The sequence below is a fragment of the Petaurus breviceps genome, unplaced genomic scaffold (genome assembly GCF_028583685.1).
Source record: "Petaurus breviceps papuanus isolate PSGF00001 unplaced genomic scaffold, PetGlider_PUasm1.0 90895, whole genome shotgun sequence".
NCBI lineage: Eukaryota > Metazoa > Chordata > Mammalia > Diprotodontia > Petauridae > Petaurus > Petaurus breviceps.
This window is the reverse complement of record NW_027187372.1, coordinates 15,798,542-15,814,916: the sequence shown is the minus strand read 5'-3', so window position 1 is coordinate 15,814,916 and position 16,375 is coordinate 15,798,542. Positions and strand designations below refer to the sequence as shown.

Genomic DNA, 16,375 nt, shown 5'->3' with positions numbered 1-16,375 from the left:
TTTAACTACTTTAAAACTCCTCTGTCATAGATCCAGTTCTACAACCTCTGATAAGTCACTGAGTTAGATATTTCTGAAAATATTTATCATGTCAAAGTTCCAAAATTTTGATTAAGCAGTAGTGGGAAATATCCCTTGTAATATCTTGGCTTAAGTTTTTTATGTTTACAACATTAACCTTACTTTATTTAGGAATAAGAAAATTCTTTTAAGGTTTTAGCTTAAGTTTTAAAAGAAAAAGGATGTGGGGCAGCTAGGTGGCACATAGAGCACCAGCCCTGGAGTCAGGAGGACCTGAGTTCAAATCCAACCTCAGACACTTAACACAAAAAACTAGCTGTGTGACCTTGGGCAAGTCACTTAACCCCAATTGCCAACTTCCAAAAAGAAAAAAAAAAGAATTAAGTCTAAGAAATACACTTAATTTTAATGCCTTGATGCTTTATCCAAAGACAGAATTTCACTAAATTCTTTGGTCTTCATTTCATTTTCCTCATGTAAGTTGAGGGACTTCAATTAGATGATCTATAAAGTTCCTTCTAGCATTAGCATTAAAATAAAATGAGTAAAACTTTTTATACAGGTTAAGTTTCAAAAGGATTTTTCTTTATCAAATAAATGAGTTATTTATAAAACATTTAAATTCTTTTAAATGATGAAGGAGGCAAGGAAGTTGGAATAAGCATTTATTAAGTGCCTGTTATGTGCCAGACACTGTGTTAAGTGCCTTACAAATATCTTTGCTACTCTCAGCAACACTGATAGGTAGATATTATGATGATCCTCATTTTACAGCTGAGGAAACTTGAGAGAAATAGCACTCAAGTACTGCCCAAGACCACACAGCTAGTGTCTGAGGCTAGATATGAACTCAAGTCTCCCTGACTCCAGATCCAGTGCTCTAAATATCGCACCACTTACCAATGAAATTTATACTCGCTGCTTTGGTTTTATGCAAGTCTTTAAATAGATTTCAGAAATCCTACTTGAATTTATCAAGCATCTTAAAATGACTTAAATAAGCCCAGTTGAGTTACATATAAATCTTTTATCCCTATTCTTAGAAATACACGTTCTAAGGGTTACTAGTAATGTGTTTTAAGAATGGCTAACATTTTAAAAAATTTATCAGTCCAATAATTTTTCTTTTACCTGCCTAGTTCTAAGGACATAGCTAAAATTACTAGAATACCGCTTTTTTTTCCTATGTAACTGAGCAAAACTATGTGCTGTCACACATTGCTGTCATACATTTTTCTTTGAATATACTAACATTTCAGGATTATATGTTATAAGACAAAATATCAAAATCCAATTTACCATCCGGTAATCCCTCAGAGCCACAGCTGGATGTACACTTCCAAAATAGGTCTCATTATCGGTGAACACAATGAAGACGTCAGCAGCTGTGTTTGTCTTCTGAGCCCATATCATTGGGAGAGAACAATCGGTGCAACCCATTGGAATCTAAAAAAAATTAACATTTAAGTATAAAACAGCAAGTTAGATAAATCTAACAAACAATCATTTCACTTATCAATTTATACATACATTAAGCACCTCAACTGGAGTGTGTTGTTCAAGATAACTAGTTTACCTGCCCAAAGGGGATATATTAGTGTGGTATTTAGATCATAATTTAATCTATTTGTCACTGTACTTTGATAACATGAATTCATGACATATATCAAATGCACTATAATAAAACTGCCTTTATACCAAAACTGTAAGAAAAAACAGTCCTCCCATTCTCTGTATAAGTCTATCCACTAAGATTTTGAAAAATAACTTTAAAAAAGTTTGTCTGAATAGGCTCTCATTTGTTTGGTTTGAGGAAGATAAATCAAAGAAATGACAGATATAGACAAGATATGAAACGGTTAGGACAGCACTCTGTTCTTTTTTCCAGTATAAGATTCCTTCATATTCAATTCCATCCTATTTTCTGCAGCAGACTGATCCTTCTATTATCCCCTCTGACTTCAATCTCTTCCTGCCTACTAGCTACTCCTCTATTACCTACAAACACCCATGCCTTCTCCATCCCTAAAAAAATCCTCATTTGATCTGTCCATCCCTAGTAGCTATTGTCCCATAGCTTTCCTCAATTTTGTGTCTAACCAACTTGAGAAGGCCCTCTACAATTGATAACCCTCTACTTCCTTTTCTTTCACTCTCTTATTCTTTAGAGTCTGCTGACATCATTTTGCAACTGAAACTGCTCCAGGCAAAATTACAAATGATCTCTTAGTTGCCAAATCTAATGACTTTTTCTTAATTTTCATGTTTCTTGACCTCTGCAATCTCTGACATCCAGTGCCCTCTTCCCCTTGATAGTCACTTCTATCTAGGTTTTCACCATATTGCTCTCTCCTGGTTCTCCTTCTACTTGTTGGGACTGATCCTTCTCTTTCTCCTTTGCTGAGTCTTCATCCTGGTCACACTCAAGTTATGGGGGATTTTTCTCAAGGGCCTAGCCTATTAGACCCTCTTCTCTTTTTCCTCTATTATTTTGCTTGGTAATATCATCACCTCCCCTGAATTTGATTGATCATCTCTGATTATGATCTACTTATCTAGCCCCAATTTCACTCCTGGCCTTTAGACTGACATCTCCAAATACCTACTGATATGGTGGACAACTCTAAATGGATGTCTAGTTGACATCTTAAATTCAACACGTCCACAACTTAAATGCCATTCTTCCTGTCATCCAGATTCAAAACCTCACTTCTCATTCTCATTCCCCACCCATATCTAATCAGCTGCCATAGTCTGCTGATTTTTACTTTCCTATCATCTGTCTTATCCCCCTCCCCCCACACTCCTGCCTCCTTTTATTCCTGACATTAACCACTATGGTACAGGCCCCCTCATCACTTCACACCTGGACCTGCAAATTGCCTGCAGATTGGTATCCACGCCCGACATTTGCCACCCACTCTAGGTCATCCTTCACTCAGCAGTCAAACTGATCTTCCTAAAGCACAAGCCCTGACCAAGACACCCCTGTATTCAATTAACTCATACCTATTACCTCTGGAATCAAATATAAAATCCTCTGTCATTCAAAGACTTTCATATCCTGCTCCCTTCTTTTTCCAGTCTTTTGACACCTTCTGACATGCTTTCACATACTCTATTATAATGACACTGCTGTTCCTCACAACACTCCCATCTCCCAATTCTAGGGATTTTCACTAGTTATTCCATGACTGGCATTCTTTCCCTCATCATCTCCATCTCCAGGCTTCCCTGGCTTCAAGTCCCACCTAAAATCCCACCTCTTCAAGAAGCCTATTCCAATCCCTCCACTGGTTTGCCTCAGTTATTTTCAACTTATCCCATATATCTTCCTTCTACTTAGATCTTTGTATGTTATCTCTCCCATTAGACTGTGAGCTAGAGAAAAGGGTCTGGGTTTGCCTTTCTTTGAATTCCCAGAGCTCAGCTCTATGCTTGTGCTTGGCCGCTAATTGATGCTTAATAAATGCTTGTTGACTTGACGAATTCTACAGTCAAGGTAGTGACTCCTGTGACAATGCTGTTCTACTTTCCTACATAAACCTTGAAAACTTTCTGGTGAGTACTGTTACATTAAAATGTAGGAGCTATAACAGCCAACTGGTGTCCTAACTACTCACTGATGATCTTTTCAGAAGGAACTCTGTGTCCACACAAATGCCTACCTCTGTAACTGCAGTGAATTGTGTGTGTGTGTGTGTGTGTGTAATATCTTGACCTTACAATTAAATAGTTTCTCTCCACACTATCTTATACTATAGAACCCTTTGCTCCCACTGTCTTAAACTCATTCCTTGATAAATTCCAACCCTGGATTACTCCCATCATCTGCCTTTTCTATGCCTACTCACAAAGAGCTGAAGGGAGCTAAAGAGTCACAAAAATTAACCTGATCAGGTATAAAAGAAATTTCTTATAAGACTTTGACCAGGCATCAGCAATCCTTTTATTTCTTGGTACTTGATTATTCCCCTTCCCAAAGAAACTATTCCACATTTGTTTTCTCTTTAAATCTCCCCCTAGCTTTACCTTCTCAGCTGAGGACCCTGCCTCTTTACTAAGAAAACTGTGCCATCTAATCCAAATTTGTTGAGCTTTTTAAGCTTTTTGTCTATCTCTTCATCTCAAAACACCCTGATATCATCTCTTATTCTCTTCTCCTTTTCTCTAGTTTGATAACACAGTTCTTCTCCTTGACAAGAACAAATCCTCTAACGCCCCCATTTCCATCTTCCATTTTCTCAAGTAGATTCCTATACTGCTCCCATTTCTTTTCAGTCTCTAAATTTTCAATCTTCCTACCAGTTCCTTCCCTGTCTTCCAACATTCCTCACCCTTAAAAGAAAACTTTCACTAGACTGCCATCCCACCCATCTATTGCCTTATATTTCTCCCCCCCTTTCTCAAACAAACTCTTAGAAAAAGCTATCTAAACTCATTGCCTCTACTTCTTCCCCTTTTATACTGAACTCTGCAATTTGGCTTCCAACTTCAATACTCAACTGACACTGCTCTTTCCAAAGTTTACCAATGATCTCTAATTTGTCAAATCAGATGGTCTTCTCTCAGTCCTCATCCTTCTTTTTCTTTCTGCTGTATTTGAAACTACTGACCACTCTCTCCAGTTTGGTTCTCTTTCAGCCTTCCAGACCAATCCTCAGTTTATTTTGCTGGCTTATCATTCATAACATTCCCTCTAATTGTGGGTATATCCCAAAGCTCTACGCTGGGACCTATTCTCTTCTCTCTAAACTCTTCTGGTATTATGAAAAGCTCCACAAATTTATTATCTATATACAACAGATGCATGTGTATGTATGCATGCATACATGTATGTATCTATGTATGTATAAGTATATGTATCTACTCAGTACTGAGTCTCTCTGCATCATAGTTAATCATCCCAATTGCCTAATGAATATTTCAAAACTGATGTCCCAAGACACTTCAAAACTCAACAAGTCTAAAAACTCATTCTTCTCCAGAAGTCCAGCCCTATGCCAAACTTTCAAATTTCTACTGAAGAGACCACCATTCTTCCAGTCTCCCATGTTTATAACCTCCACATTATCAGCTTGCCTCCTCACTTTCCAAGACACATAATCAATCGCCATATTTCTACTTCCACAAAATCTCTCACGTGTTCCCCTTCTTTAATCACTACCTTGGTTCAGAGCCTTCTTAATTCTTAACTGGATATTGCAATAACCTTTTAATTGGTCTCTTTCCTCAAGTCTCTCCCCACTTCAATCTATCTTCCAAAATTCAGTTTCATATTATTTCTCTATTATGAAAAGAAACAAGCAATATTTCATAAAACAAGGAAGTCGGGTATAGTGGCACAAACCTGTAATCCCAGGTTCCCCAGATGGTAACGCCAGAAAGATCTAAGCTTGGGTTGTAACAGACTAAGCCAAACAGGTGTCTGCACTAAGTTCATATATAATGATGTTCCCTAGGAGTGTTGGGCCTAAAGAGAGGGGAGGCTGAGTGTGAAGAGGCTCTGGCTGGAAGCAGAGAAGGTCAAAGGTACTATGCTGATCAGAGTGGGACAAGCCTATAAGTAACCCCTGTACTTCTAGCCTGGGTAATATAGTAAAACATAGTCTTAAAAAAATAAAAAATAAATAAAGCAGGAAAAATTTTGATCAAAGAAACTTTCTTCTCTATTCATTACCTGAATTGTCTTGTATAGTGCTCTATACATAGTGGAATTCAATACAGTGGAATTTCTGTTTATCAGCAGAAAACTTTTTTATTCTTGGCTAGATCTAATAACAAAGCAAATAATATTTACCTTCAACAAAAATATTATTCACAAAATTGCTACCTACCTCATCCATAACCTTCAATACCTGACACAAAGTCATATCCATAGTCACTGGGCATGGTACCATTTCATGTGAAAATGCAATTATATGGGAATCTTTTTCTGTTCTTGAAACAACCTGAAAAATCCAATTATAATCATCTTCAGTGGATTAGGAAGGGTTCACCAATTAGTATGTAAAACTCTTAAGCTGAAATAGTAAGTACCCTAATATATATATAACTTAGGCATATGTAAATAATTTAATACATTTGAAAATGTTTTTACATTTATGAGTTCATATAATCCCAACAACATGCCCAAATGGTAGACAAAGAAGAAAGTATTTCCTCCATTTCCAGATAAGGATACTGAAAATTAAGGAAGTTAAATGACTTACCTAACTGGAGTTATCTAATATTTAGATAGTGACAGAACCAGTAATAGAAACCAGGCCAACTGAGTCCTAGTTCACTACTTTTTCCAAGACTATGTCTATTAAGAAGTTTTTATTAGTAGTTTTTCAAAACTATTATTAACATTTAATTCCTCACTGTTTATAAAAAGTATAATCTATTTACTATTTACATTCTGTCAATGTAATAAAGACTTGGCTTAACAAAATCCAATAAAAAGTATCTATATATTATCAGAAAGTAAATGGAAGCCTAATTTAATCATCATATCAAATTATATTTTAAAATAATTGCTTTACAACCTGGTTAGATAATATATATTTTACAACAGAACAAAATGCAAAAAAGCCTTTCTCACCATACACATTGCTGCAGCAACTGTGCTAGCATTGAGTACACTGCCCAAAACTCTTTGGTCCATGGAACCACTGACATCAATAGCTAGCAAGAAACGTTTTCCTGTTGGTTCAACTGTCTAAAAGAGGGGGAAAAAATTAGGTATTAAAATGCACAGATGCTAAAGGATATTACTAAAGCACATATAGGTCTTGCCATTGTCACTCTAAAGAAGTTCCAAATAGTTCCCTCTTACATTTAAGATAAAATAGCAATTTTTGAAGTTTAAAGCCCTTTGATATTTGGCTCCAGCTTATTGCATATTAACCTCTTTACAATCCTTACATTCTAGTCAAACTGGTCCACTTGCTCTTCTTCAAATACAAAATTCGATCTCCAAACAATGTATCTTTGTATCTCTATTCATTTCTGTATCATACAATCTCTAATTTCCTTCATGGCCCAACTTAAATTGACTTACTAGATTCTAAAGCCTAACAATCCAAAAATTATTTTGTATTTCCCATTTTAATTATCTGTGTTCAGGTTATTTTCATCTAATAAAATGCAAGCCACTTGAGGACAATGAATGTTTTTATATCTCCAACAAAGTACCTGGCACACAGTTAACATTTAATAAATGACTCTGAATGAATGAATGGAAGATGGATTAGATTTGTTCTGCTTGATCTCAGAAAACACAAATAAGAAAAACTGGCAGAAGTAACAAAGAAATAAATTTTGGCTTGATGCAAGGAAAAACTTAACAAATTAGAGCTATCATGAAAAGATTGAATACACCCCAATGAAGAGGAAATTAAAGCAATTATTAGCAGTTACCTTGCCCAAAGATATACTAGTAAAACTGAAAATCTAAGTGAACTGGATGAATATTTACAAAAATACAAACTGCCCAGATTAACAGATAAGGAAATAGAATGGTTAAATAACCCAATCTTAAAATAAGAATTTGAATAAACCATAAATGAGCTACCTAAGAAAAAATTCCCAGAAATAGATGGATTTACAAGTCAATTCTACCAAATATTTAAGGAACAATTAATTCAAATGCTACATAAACTATCTGAAAAAATAGGTGGAGTCCTGCCTAACACCTTTTATGACAAAAATATGGCTTTTATACCAAAATGAGAGTAAAAGCAGAGAAGGAAAACTACAGACCAACTTCCCTAATCAATAATGATGCAAAACTTTTAAATAAAATATTTGCAAGGAGATTACAACAATATGTCACAACAATCATACATTATTATCAGGTTGGATTTATATAAGGAATGCTGGACTTTTTCAATATTAGGAATACTATCAGCATAAGTGACCATAAAAATAACAAAAACAATAAAAATCATAGGATTATGTCCATAAAAGGAGAAAAAGCTTTTGACAAAATACAATATATCCATTCCTATAAAAAAAATTAGAAAGCACAGAAATAAATGGAACCATTCTTCAAATGCCAAGTAATTATTTAGAACCAAGAGCAAACATTATCTTTAACAGAAATTATATTAGAAGCCTTCCCAGTAAGATGAGGGGTAAAGCAAAGATGACTATTATTATCACTATTATCCAATATTGTATTAGACATACTAACTATAATACTAAGACAAGGAAAGGAAACTGAAGGAATAAAAGTAGGCAATAAGGAAACAAAAGACGGCATATCATCAGCATTTCTATATATTAGCATTTTCATTTAGAATAACAGCAGACAATACAAAATACTGGAAATTTACCTGCCAAGACAAAACCATGGAACATATGAATAAAATTACAAAACACTTCTCACACAAATAAATACAGATTGAAACAATTGAAGAAATACTCATGCTTGTGGCAAGACTGAGCCAATATAATAATAATAAAAATGGCAATTCCATCTAAGTTAATTTATTCAGTGTCATACCAATTAAACTACCAAAGAATTATTTTACAAAATTAGAAAAAATAATAAAATTCATCAGGAAGAACAAAAGGTCAATACCAAGGGAATCAATGAAAAAAAGTGAAGGAAGGTGGCCTTATAGTACCAGATTTCAAACTATATTACAAGGTGGTAATCATCAAAACAATCTCTTATTAGCTAAGAAACAAGGTGGTAGATTAGTGAAATAAAATAGGTATGCAACTACTAAATGACCATAGTAATCTAGTTTTTGGTAAACCCAACGATTCAAGATCCTGGGGAAAGAACTTACCATTTGACAAAAATTGCTGTGAAAACAGGAAAATAGGTTAGTAGAAACAAGGCACAGAAAAACATCTTACAACCTTATACCAAAATTAAGGTCAAAGATAGGTACACAATTTAGACGTAAAGTGTGATAGGCAAATTAGGGGAGCATGGAAAAATCCACCTTCAGATCTATATATAAGGGAAGAGTTTATGGCCAAACAAGAGATGGAGAAGATCATGGGAAGTAAAATGGACAATTCTAATTACATGAAATTAAAAGTTTTGCAGAAACAAAACCAATGCAGTCATAATTAGAAGGACAGCAGGAAATTGGGAAATAATTTTTTACAGCAAAGTTCTCTGATAACAGAATGGTTTCAGAAAAACATGGGAAGTCTTATATGAACTAATGTAAAGTGCAGAACCAGAAGCATAATGTACATAGTAACAGCAATACTATACCACAATCAACTGTGAAAGACAGCTATGATCTAAGACAATTCCAAAAGATCCATGATGAAAAATGCTATCCAGAGAGAGAACTGATGAACTCTGAATGCAGACTGAAGCATTCTTTTTTTCATTTTATTTTTCTTGCTATTGTGTTTTTTTTTTTTTTACAACATGGCTAACATGGAAATGTTCTGTATGATTTCACATGTATAATGGATACCATACTGCTTAACTTCTCAAGCAGTGGGGAAAGAACAGGAAGAAAGGAGAGAATTTGGAACTCAAAATTTTATCCTTTATTTATTCATTTATTTATTTAGAAATGTAGGTAATCAGGGTTAAGTGACTTGCCCAGGGTTACACTGCTAATAAGTAAATTTCTGAGGCTAAATTTGAAGTTGGGTCCTCTTGACTCCAGGGCTGGTGCTCTATCCACTGTGCCACCTAACTGCCCGGAAACTCAAAGTTTTTAAAAATGAATGTTAAAAAAATTTCAAATTAAAAAATTTAATAGGGAAATGTTAAAAAAATTAATTTCTTTGAAAAAATAAAAACAAGTTAGAGTTGTTCAAAAATGGAATACTATCTCTTGGGAGGTTTCTTATTATTACCTTTCTTCAAGTGAAAGCTGGTAGATTCACTTTGGGCAGATATCATGGAGGGGATTCCTATTCATGTAGGGACTATATGGTCTCTGAGATTCCTTCCAAACCTGAGATTCTGTAAAAATTTTTCCTTAACATTTCACATTTAGCATCTTTTTTTTTTTTTTACCAATAAAGCATTTCTGTAAGGGTATCCAGAGATGACTGTTTGCTAATGAAAGGGAAAACTTTCTGATATCATGCTTATATTTTAGAAAAGGTAATTAAATATATTTTAATACTTCAGAAACACATGGTTTCATTAGTATAATTCATCTACTGTCTGAAGATTATAACTTCTTTAAAACTTAGTAAAAGGTCATTTAGAGTTCCTATAGCCAAAAAATTCATCATTCTGTGGCAAACCTAGTGATAAGCCTCTTTGGATTTAGCTTGGCTGGTTCTCAGGCAACAGAGTTCATCATGCAGTTCATACTCAAGTCTTTCCAGGATGGTACAACCAAGCCAGAAACTTGTGTTTCACTCACACAGCTTTCAAGAATCCAGTTACTCATCATCAAGAGGTATCAGAGCTGGAAGTCTAGAAGACTTAAGAGAGTTTTAGTACAAGAAACTGAAGAAATGACATACAAGTATCATCGTCATTATTATATAATTTTGCCAAAGCAAAGTTCCATCCTCCCCAAGTCTCCAATTTCATCCCATAAATACAAACTGGAATTTAGGAAGGGCAGTCATTTTTAATAACCAAGATGCAAAAATACTTTTCCTCTGTAAATGAGACTTTAGCAAAAAACTAAAACAAATATGAAGAAAAGACCTGAAATGCGATTTGACCTGACTTCTTTAAGGTTATTGACAACTCAAACTGTAAAAAGAAGGAAAAGACCGACACCTACTACAATAATTTTAAAGGGAAGTTTAACTGATATAAATCAAATGCCACAATGAGATTTTTTTTAAAAGCCTCAACTATCTTAACAAACACTTGACTTACTTGCAAAATTGGAGAGTTATAGAATCCAAGGGAAACACCAGTTTAGAACAAAGAAATATTTGAAAAATCTGTGGAAAAGTAGATTATAAGTAGTGTTGTGTCAAACAGCAAGAAGTTGTGCACCATGATGCAACTAAATAAAGTCATCTTGAGGACATTTAAGGATGAAACTAAAAGAATGATAACAGAAAAATATGGTAAAGATCTACAAAAATTTTTAGAACAAAGTCTTTTCACCAGAACCAACACATCTAGACCCTAACTTTGAAGTGCTTAATGTGTTCATAGAAACGGAAATGGCACTGAAAAAGCATATGGGAAAAATAACTGTACTAGTCCAAATATAAACCAAGGAAGCTCATAGTGAAAATGACAATTTTGAGATTGGGTTTGAATCTCAAGATATATGAAGAATGGGATAGAAAAGGTGAGGAAAAATATCTTACACCTTATCACCACCAAAAAAATCAATAACCACTGTCCCATATGCCTACTCCCCTCTATAAAATTCTACTCATAATATCAATACATACACCAAGGGCAACTTTGTTGAAGGTATTAAAAAGAAAGAGATAGAATTTTGAAAATAACACTAGTGTCACAAAAATACCGTGTTTCCCCAATAATAAGACACTGTCATTAATTTTTTTGGACAGAAAAACACCAGAGGGCTTATTTTCAGGGGAGGGCTTATTTTAATGAACATTGACAGCAATTTTAATAAACAGGTAAATGTGAACAAAAAAATGTACCTTTATTCAATAAGCAAATCACTGGGGAAGAACAGGATGACCCACTCACTGCTGCAGCTCTGTTGATTGGATGCAGCTCGGAGCGCGGCGTGCGTTTCACCCGGGGGGGGTACGGTGCATACAGAGGGTACCGTAATTTAGTGTGTAGCGCAGGGGATCACCTTCACTACAGTAGCAATCTCAATAGGGCTTATTTTCGGGGGAGGGCTTATTTTAGAGGAATCTTACACAGTAAGGGGAGGGCTTATTTTTGGGATAGGTCTAGATACTTCTTGATTGGCCAGTGAGTCAATAAGGTTGTTACATTCTCTGAGCCAGGAGAAGGCTACATAAGCCCTGATGTGTAGCTTTGTTTTGGGGCTCACTTTGAGAAGTGTTCTGTGATTTGTTCAGATGAAACTCTGGGAAGCTGTTGTTGAGAGTCCCCCGGCTTTGAAAAACCCAGATGTTGATTTGGTATGGATGTAATGGTTGGACAGTTTGGAAACTGTCTACTCGATCTGTTTCTCTGTCTTGATAATTCTGTCTGTATATTCTGAAGTTCGGGGTGCTGACCTTTTTCCCCTGAACTAGGTAAATGATACATATTTAACTGATTAAAGTAAGCTTGTTAACCCATTTTGAGTTGCTTTCCTTTATCAAAGCAGATCCAAGAACTTGTGCTGGCAGCAACCCTGAAGACACTTGGGGTGCTTGCTGCAACAATTAGGAAGGCTAAAATGTCACCTTAAAGGTTCTCCTCTTCCAACAAAATTTCTTCAATACATATTTTAAAATTATGTGAGATGATTTAAAAGATATATAAAAAACTTTTTTTTTAACAACAAAGTTGCCAAAAATTAATATCAAGCAAAACATAAAATAGATAAATGCAAGTGTTATAAAGTAAATTAAACTGTATAGATCAAGCTGAGGAGTGGTACTATATAGTGAGGTCATCACATTGTTTTGTTTACAGATGGCACTGTGCAGGGGTGGCTAGATGGCGTAGTGAATACAGCACTGGCCTTGTAGTCAGGAGGACCCGAGTTCAAATCCGACCTCAGACACTTAACACAAAACTAGCCATGTGACCTTGGACAAGTCACTTAACCCCAATTTCCCTGCCCTCCCCCCCTACAAAAAGAAAAAAAACAAACAAAACCAGATGGCACTGTGCTGACTGCATTAAGCCCTGTAAAACTGCTTGAGCCTTCTAAACTATATCTACAATCACACTAAAGAGTTCAGTCTAATAGTCCACACAGGGAAAAAAAAAAAAAAACAACAACCAGCAGATAAAGAATGCCCATGGTCCAGTCTATGGTTTGCAGGTACAAGGAAAAGCCAGTAGAGCTCACACATCTTGGCCAGAAACTAGAAACAGAAAATAAGCTGGGCTGAGAATTGAATAAGAGGAAGAGTGAAAGCTGTGGGGCTTTTGTGAAACTGCAAAGCTATTTTAATGACCATAAGCTTTTTTGTGAAACAAAAGATCACTTTCTTAATCTCATTATTCTTATGGTATATGGCTATAAATCACAGAATACTACAGTCTGCAAAGAATTATTAAACTGAAGCTCACTCAAAGGGCAACAAAGAAGTACATGTTTGGTGTGAACAGTTTACACCAAATTATGAACAAGGCAAAGAAGTGGTATATAAAGGATGTCACCAAAGAAAAAGAAAAAAAAGGTTACTTATATGGTAAAAGGGACAGATGACTAATGAGAGTATATATGTTATTATAAGAGGGGATATGAATAGTCACAAAGTGTAGACAAGAATGGAAGAGTTACAGTTTACATCAGTGGGGGGAGATCCACATTGATAATACTGCAGAACTGAGTTCATAAGCATCGATTTATATTTTCCCCTCTGAATTTGAAAAACTTTAATTTGCTGTGATTAGATAATTTTATCAATATTAAATTTGGGTTAGTCAATCAGTATTTTCTCATCTCTATAAAATTTTTATGAGAATGATGTACAAATATGTCCAGTGGATTTTTTGAGGATAAATTTTAGATGAATATTTATACATCTGGGAGCTACATTTTTCTTTTTCTTTCTTTCTTTTTTTATTTTTTTTAAAGCAATTGGGGTTAAGTAACTTGCTCAAGGTTACACGGCCAGTTATTTCTGGGTTTCTGGGTGTGGTGCTAAGTATCTGAGCCCAGATTGATCCCCAGGTCATCCTGACACCAGCACCGGTGCTCTTGCTCACTGAGCCACCTGGCCGCCCCCTGGGAGCTACATTTTTAAAAAACTGACATTATTTGTTTCTCTTCTCTGGGCATGGCATTAAGCACAACAAAGATGTCCCTTTACTCTAAAATCTTGCTGCCAGGATGAAACAGAATATTTTATTGTGTCAATATTCCCCAAACTAGAAGCTATCTAATTAAATATAAAATTCTACTTTACCAATTTAACTTCATGTTTAATGTATTCTAATGTTTTAGCATATCCTATAGTATTCGGGCAAATTTCAAAATAAATGGTTAGAACAGCTTTGTACAGAAATTATGTATCTTAAAGTGATTTGAAATCCAACAAGTACTTTGTCTACAAGCAGGAAAACTACTTTTAGAAACACCTAAAGAAAATTTTTTTTTTAAAGAAAAAATTTTAGGGGAAAAGTAAAAAAAATCATAACTAAAAAAAACCGTCTCATCAAAATTCTTCAGCTATATGGTTAAAATTTATAAATGTTAGTAATGGTATTTCAGTAATATTAAATAATATTACATATTTACTGTCTTTTTTTAAAAATTGAGACAAATAAAATTATTACCTTAAATGTTTTATAAAATGCAGTATTCAATGCTTTCAAAATATCTTCATCAGGAAGCCACTTCAGTTTTCCTCGGAGCCCATGTCCTGTTTTATAAGTTTTTAATGCAACTAAAACATGGAATGGATGTATACGAGCCTATTGATAAGATAAAGACATTTAAAAATTATGAATGAAACTTTAAAACTAAAAATAATTATTAAGTATTCCTCTTGAATTTTAAATCAACTTTGCTTTATGTAAAGCAAATCCATTTCTTCATTTATTCTGAATTTCTTTCCCTCAAGTAAATAAGTGGAGGTGAGGTGGGGTGAGGGAGGAGTGGATAGGTGAGAATATGATATGAAAATAAATATAACAGTGCAGAATCCAATAGTAGCTAGATGGTACAGTGGATACACTGCTAGGCCTGAGATCATCAGGAAGACCTGAGTTCAAATCAGGCCTAAGATACTTACTAGCTGTGTGACCTTAGGCAAGTGTTTGCCTCAGTTTTTCATCTGTAAAATAAGATAGAGAAGGAAGTAGAAAACCACTCTAATGTCTCTGCCAAAGAAAATCTCAAAAGCGATAACAAAGAATTGGACACAACTGAAAACAACCACAAAGAATGTAATAGTGGCAAAGAAGATACAGATAAAGTGTTATGAAAAATATGTACACAAAATGCTGAATATCTGGGGTTGACAAGTACTAAATATGAATAAGACAAAGTCTCTGCCCTGAAGGAGCTATAAGCTAATATAGATATAATTCATCAAAGAACTAGATAAATAAAAAATATATGCTTCTAGCTTAATTTTTAAAATGTTAACTAGGATACTGGATTTTATAACTAGCAAATTAGTAAGGGAAATGAAATTAGAGATAACTGACAATAATACACAAATGAGCATGCACTTATTTCAAAGTTTAATAACCAGCTACTTCAAGAAACAGTTTGTATAACTATTATAACAAGGGTGGAATTATTTAGTACCTATGAAATGGGGAGAATCATAAAATTGGAGAGTTGGAAGAGACCTAAGCAGTCAGCCAAGCTAAACATTCCATACAACAAAGGAATCTCTACAATAACATACCTGTTAAGTGGCTATCTAGCTTCTGCTTAAACACTTCTAAGGTGGAGGAATTACCAGCCCTTGAAAAGTTCATTCTACTTTTGGCCAGTTACAACTATTAGGCAGTTTTTCCTGACATCAAACTTAACACTTAGCTCTCTACAATCTCCATCTATCGCTCTTGGTTCTGTACTCTAGGGAAAATAGAACATGTCTAAACCCTCTTTCACAAGATAGTTCTTCAAACACCTGAAGAAAGCTGTCATGGCCTTCCTGAGTCATCTCTTCTCCAAACTAAAGTTATCTAGTCCTTTCAATATGCCCAAATCCTCATGATGTGAATTAAAAGCCAGTGACCATTCTTGTCGCCCTGTTTTGGAGTCTCCAGTTAATCCCTGTTCTTCTTAAACTATGGTGCTCAAAACTGAACAAAAATATCCAGAAAGCATCTATCAAAAGTACTGTACAGTGAGACTATCAGCTCCCTATTTCTGGAAGCTACATTACCTATCTTAAAGTAGTATTATAATTAAATTAGCTTTTTTGGTCTGCCACTTCATATTACTGACTGGTATTAAGCTTAAAGTCCATTAAACCCCTAAATAGTTTTCAGAACAATTGCTATGTGCCTATACCTCCTCCATCTTGTACTTATGTTGATTTTCTGTATCTGGACATATGAAATTACATTTTTTTTCTACTGACCTTTAACTTATTAATGGTCTAATGCTGTAGCCTGTTAAGATTCTTCTGAATATTGACTCTGTCATCCACTATGATACCGTGTTTCCCCGATAATAAGACACTGTCTTATTATTTTTTTGTTAAGAAAAACACCGGAGGGCTTATTTTCAGGGGAGGGCTTATGTTGTCCTGCCTCAGCTCTCCTCCGCGGCACTGCTCTCAATGGCACCAGCAAGCAAATCACTGGGGAAGAACAGGATGACGC

The 16,375-nt window shown here is 34.9% G+C and overlaps 1 protein-coding gene across 3 annotated transcripts in view; it reads right to left on the bottom strand.

Moving 5' to 3' along the window:
* RO60 (Ro60, Y RNA binding protein) overlaps window positions 1-16,375 on the bottom strand; it is a 45,823-nt gene that overhangs the window by 6,043 nt on the left and 23,405 nt on the right. For all 3 annotated transcript variants that reach the window (XM_069074451.1, XM_069074450.1, XM_069074452.1), the window contains exons 5-8: window positions 14,366-14,503; window positions 6,608-6,724; window positions 5,859-5,972; window positions 1,321-1,467 (exon numbers count right to left, since the gene is read on the bottom strand). In XM_069074451.1, coding sequence (XP_068930552.1) covers window positions 1,321-1,467; window positions 5,859-5,972; window positions 6,608-6,724; window positions 14,366-14,503 — 516 coding nt within the window. The remainder of the gene's footprint in view (window positions 1-1,320; window positions 1,468-5,858; window positions 5,973-6,607; window positions 6,725-14,365; window positions 14,504-16,375) is intronic.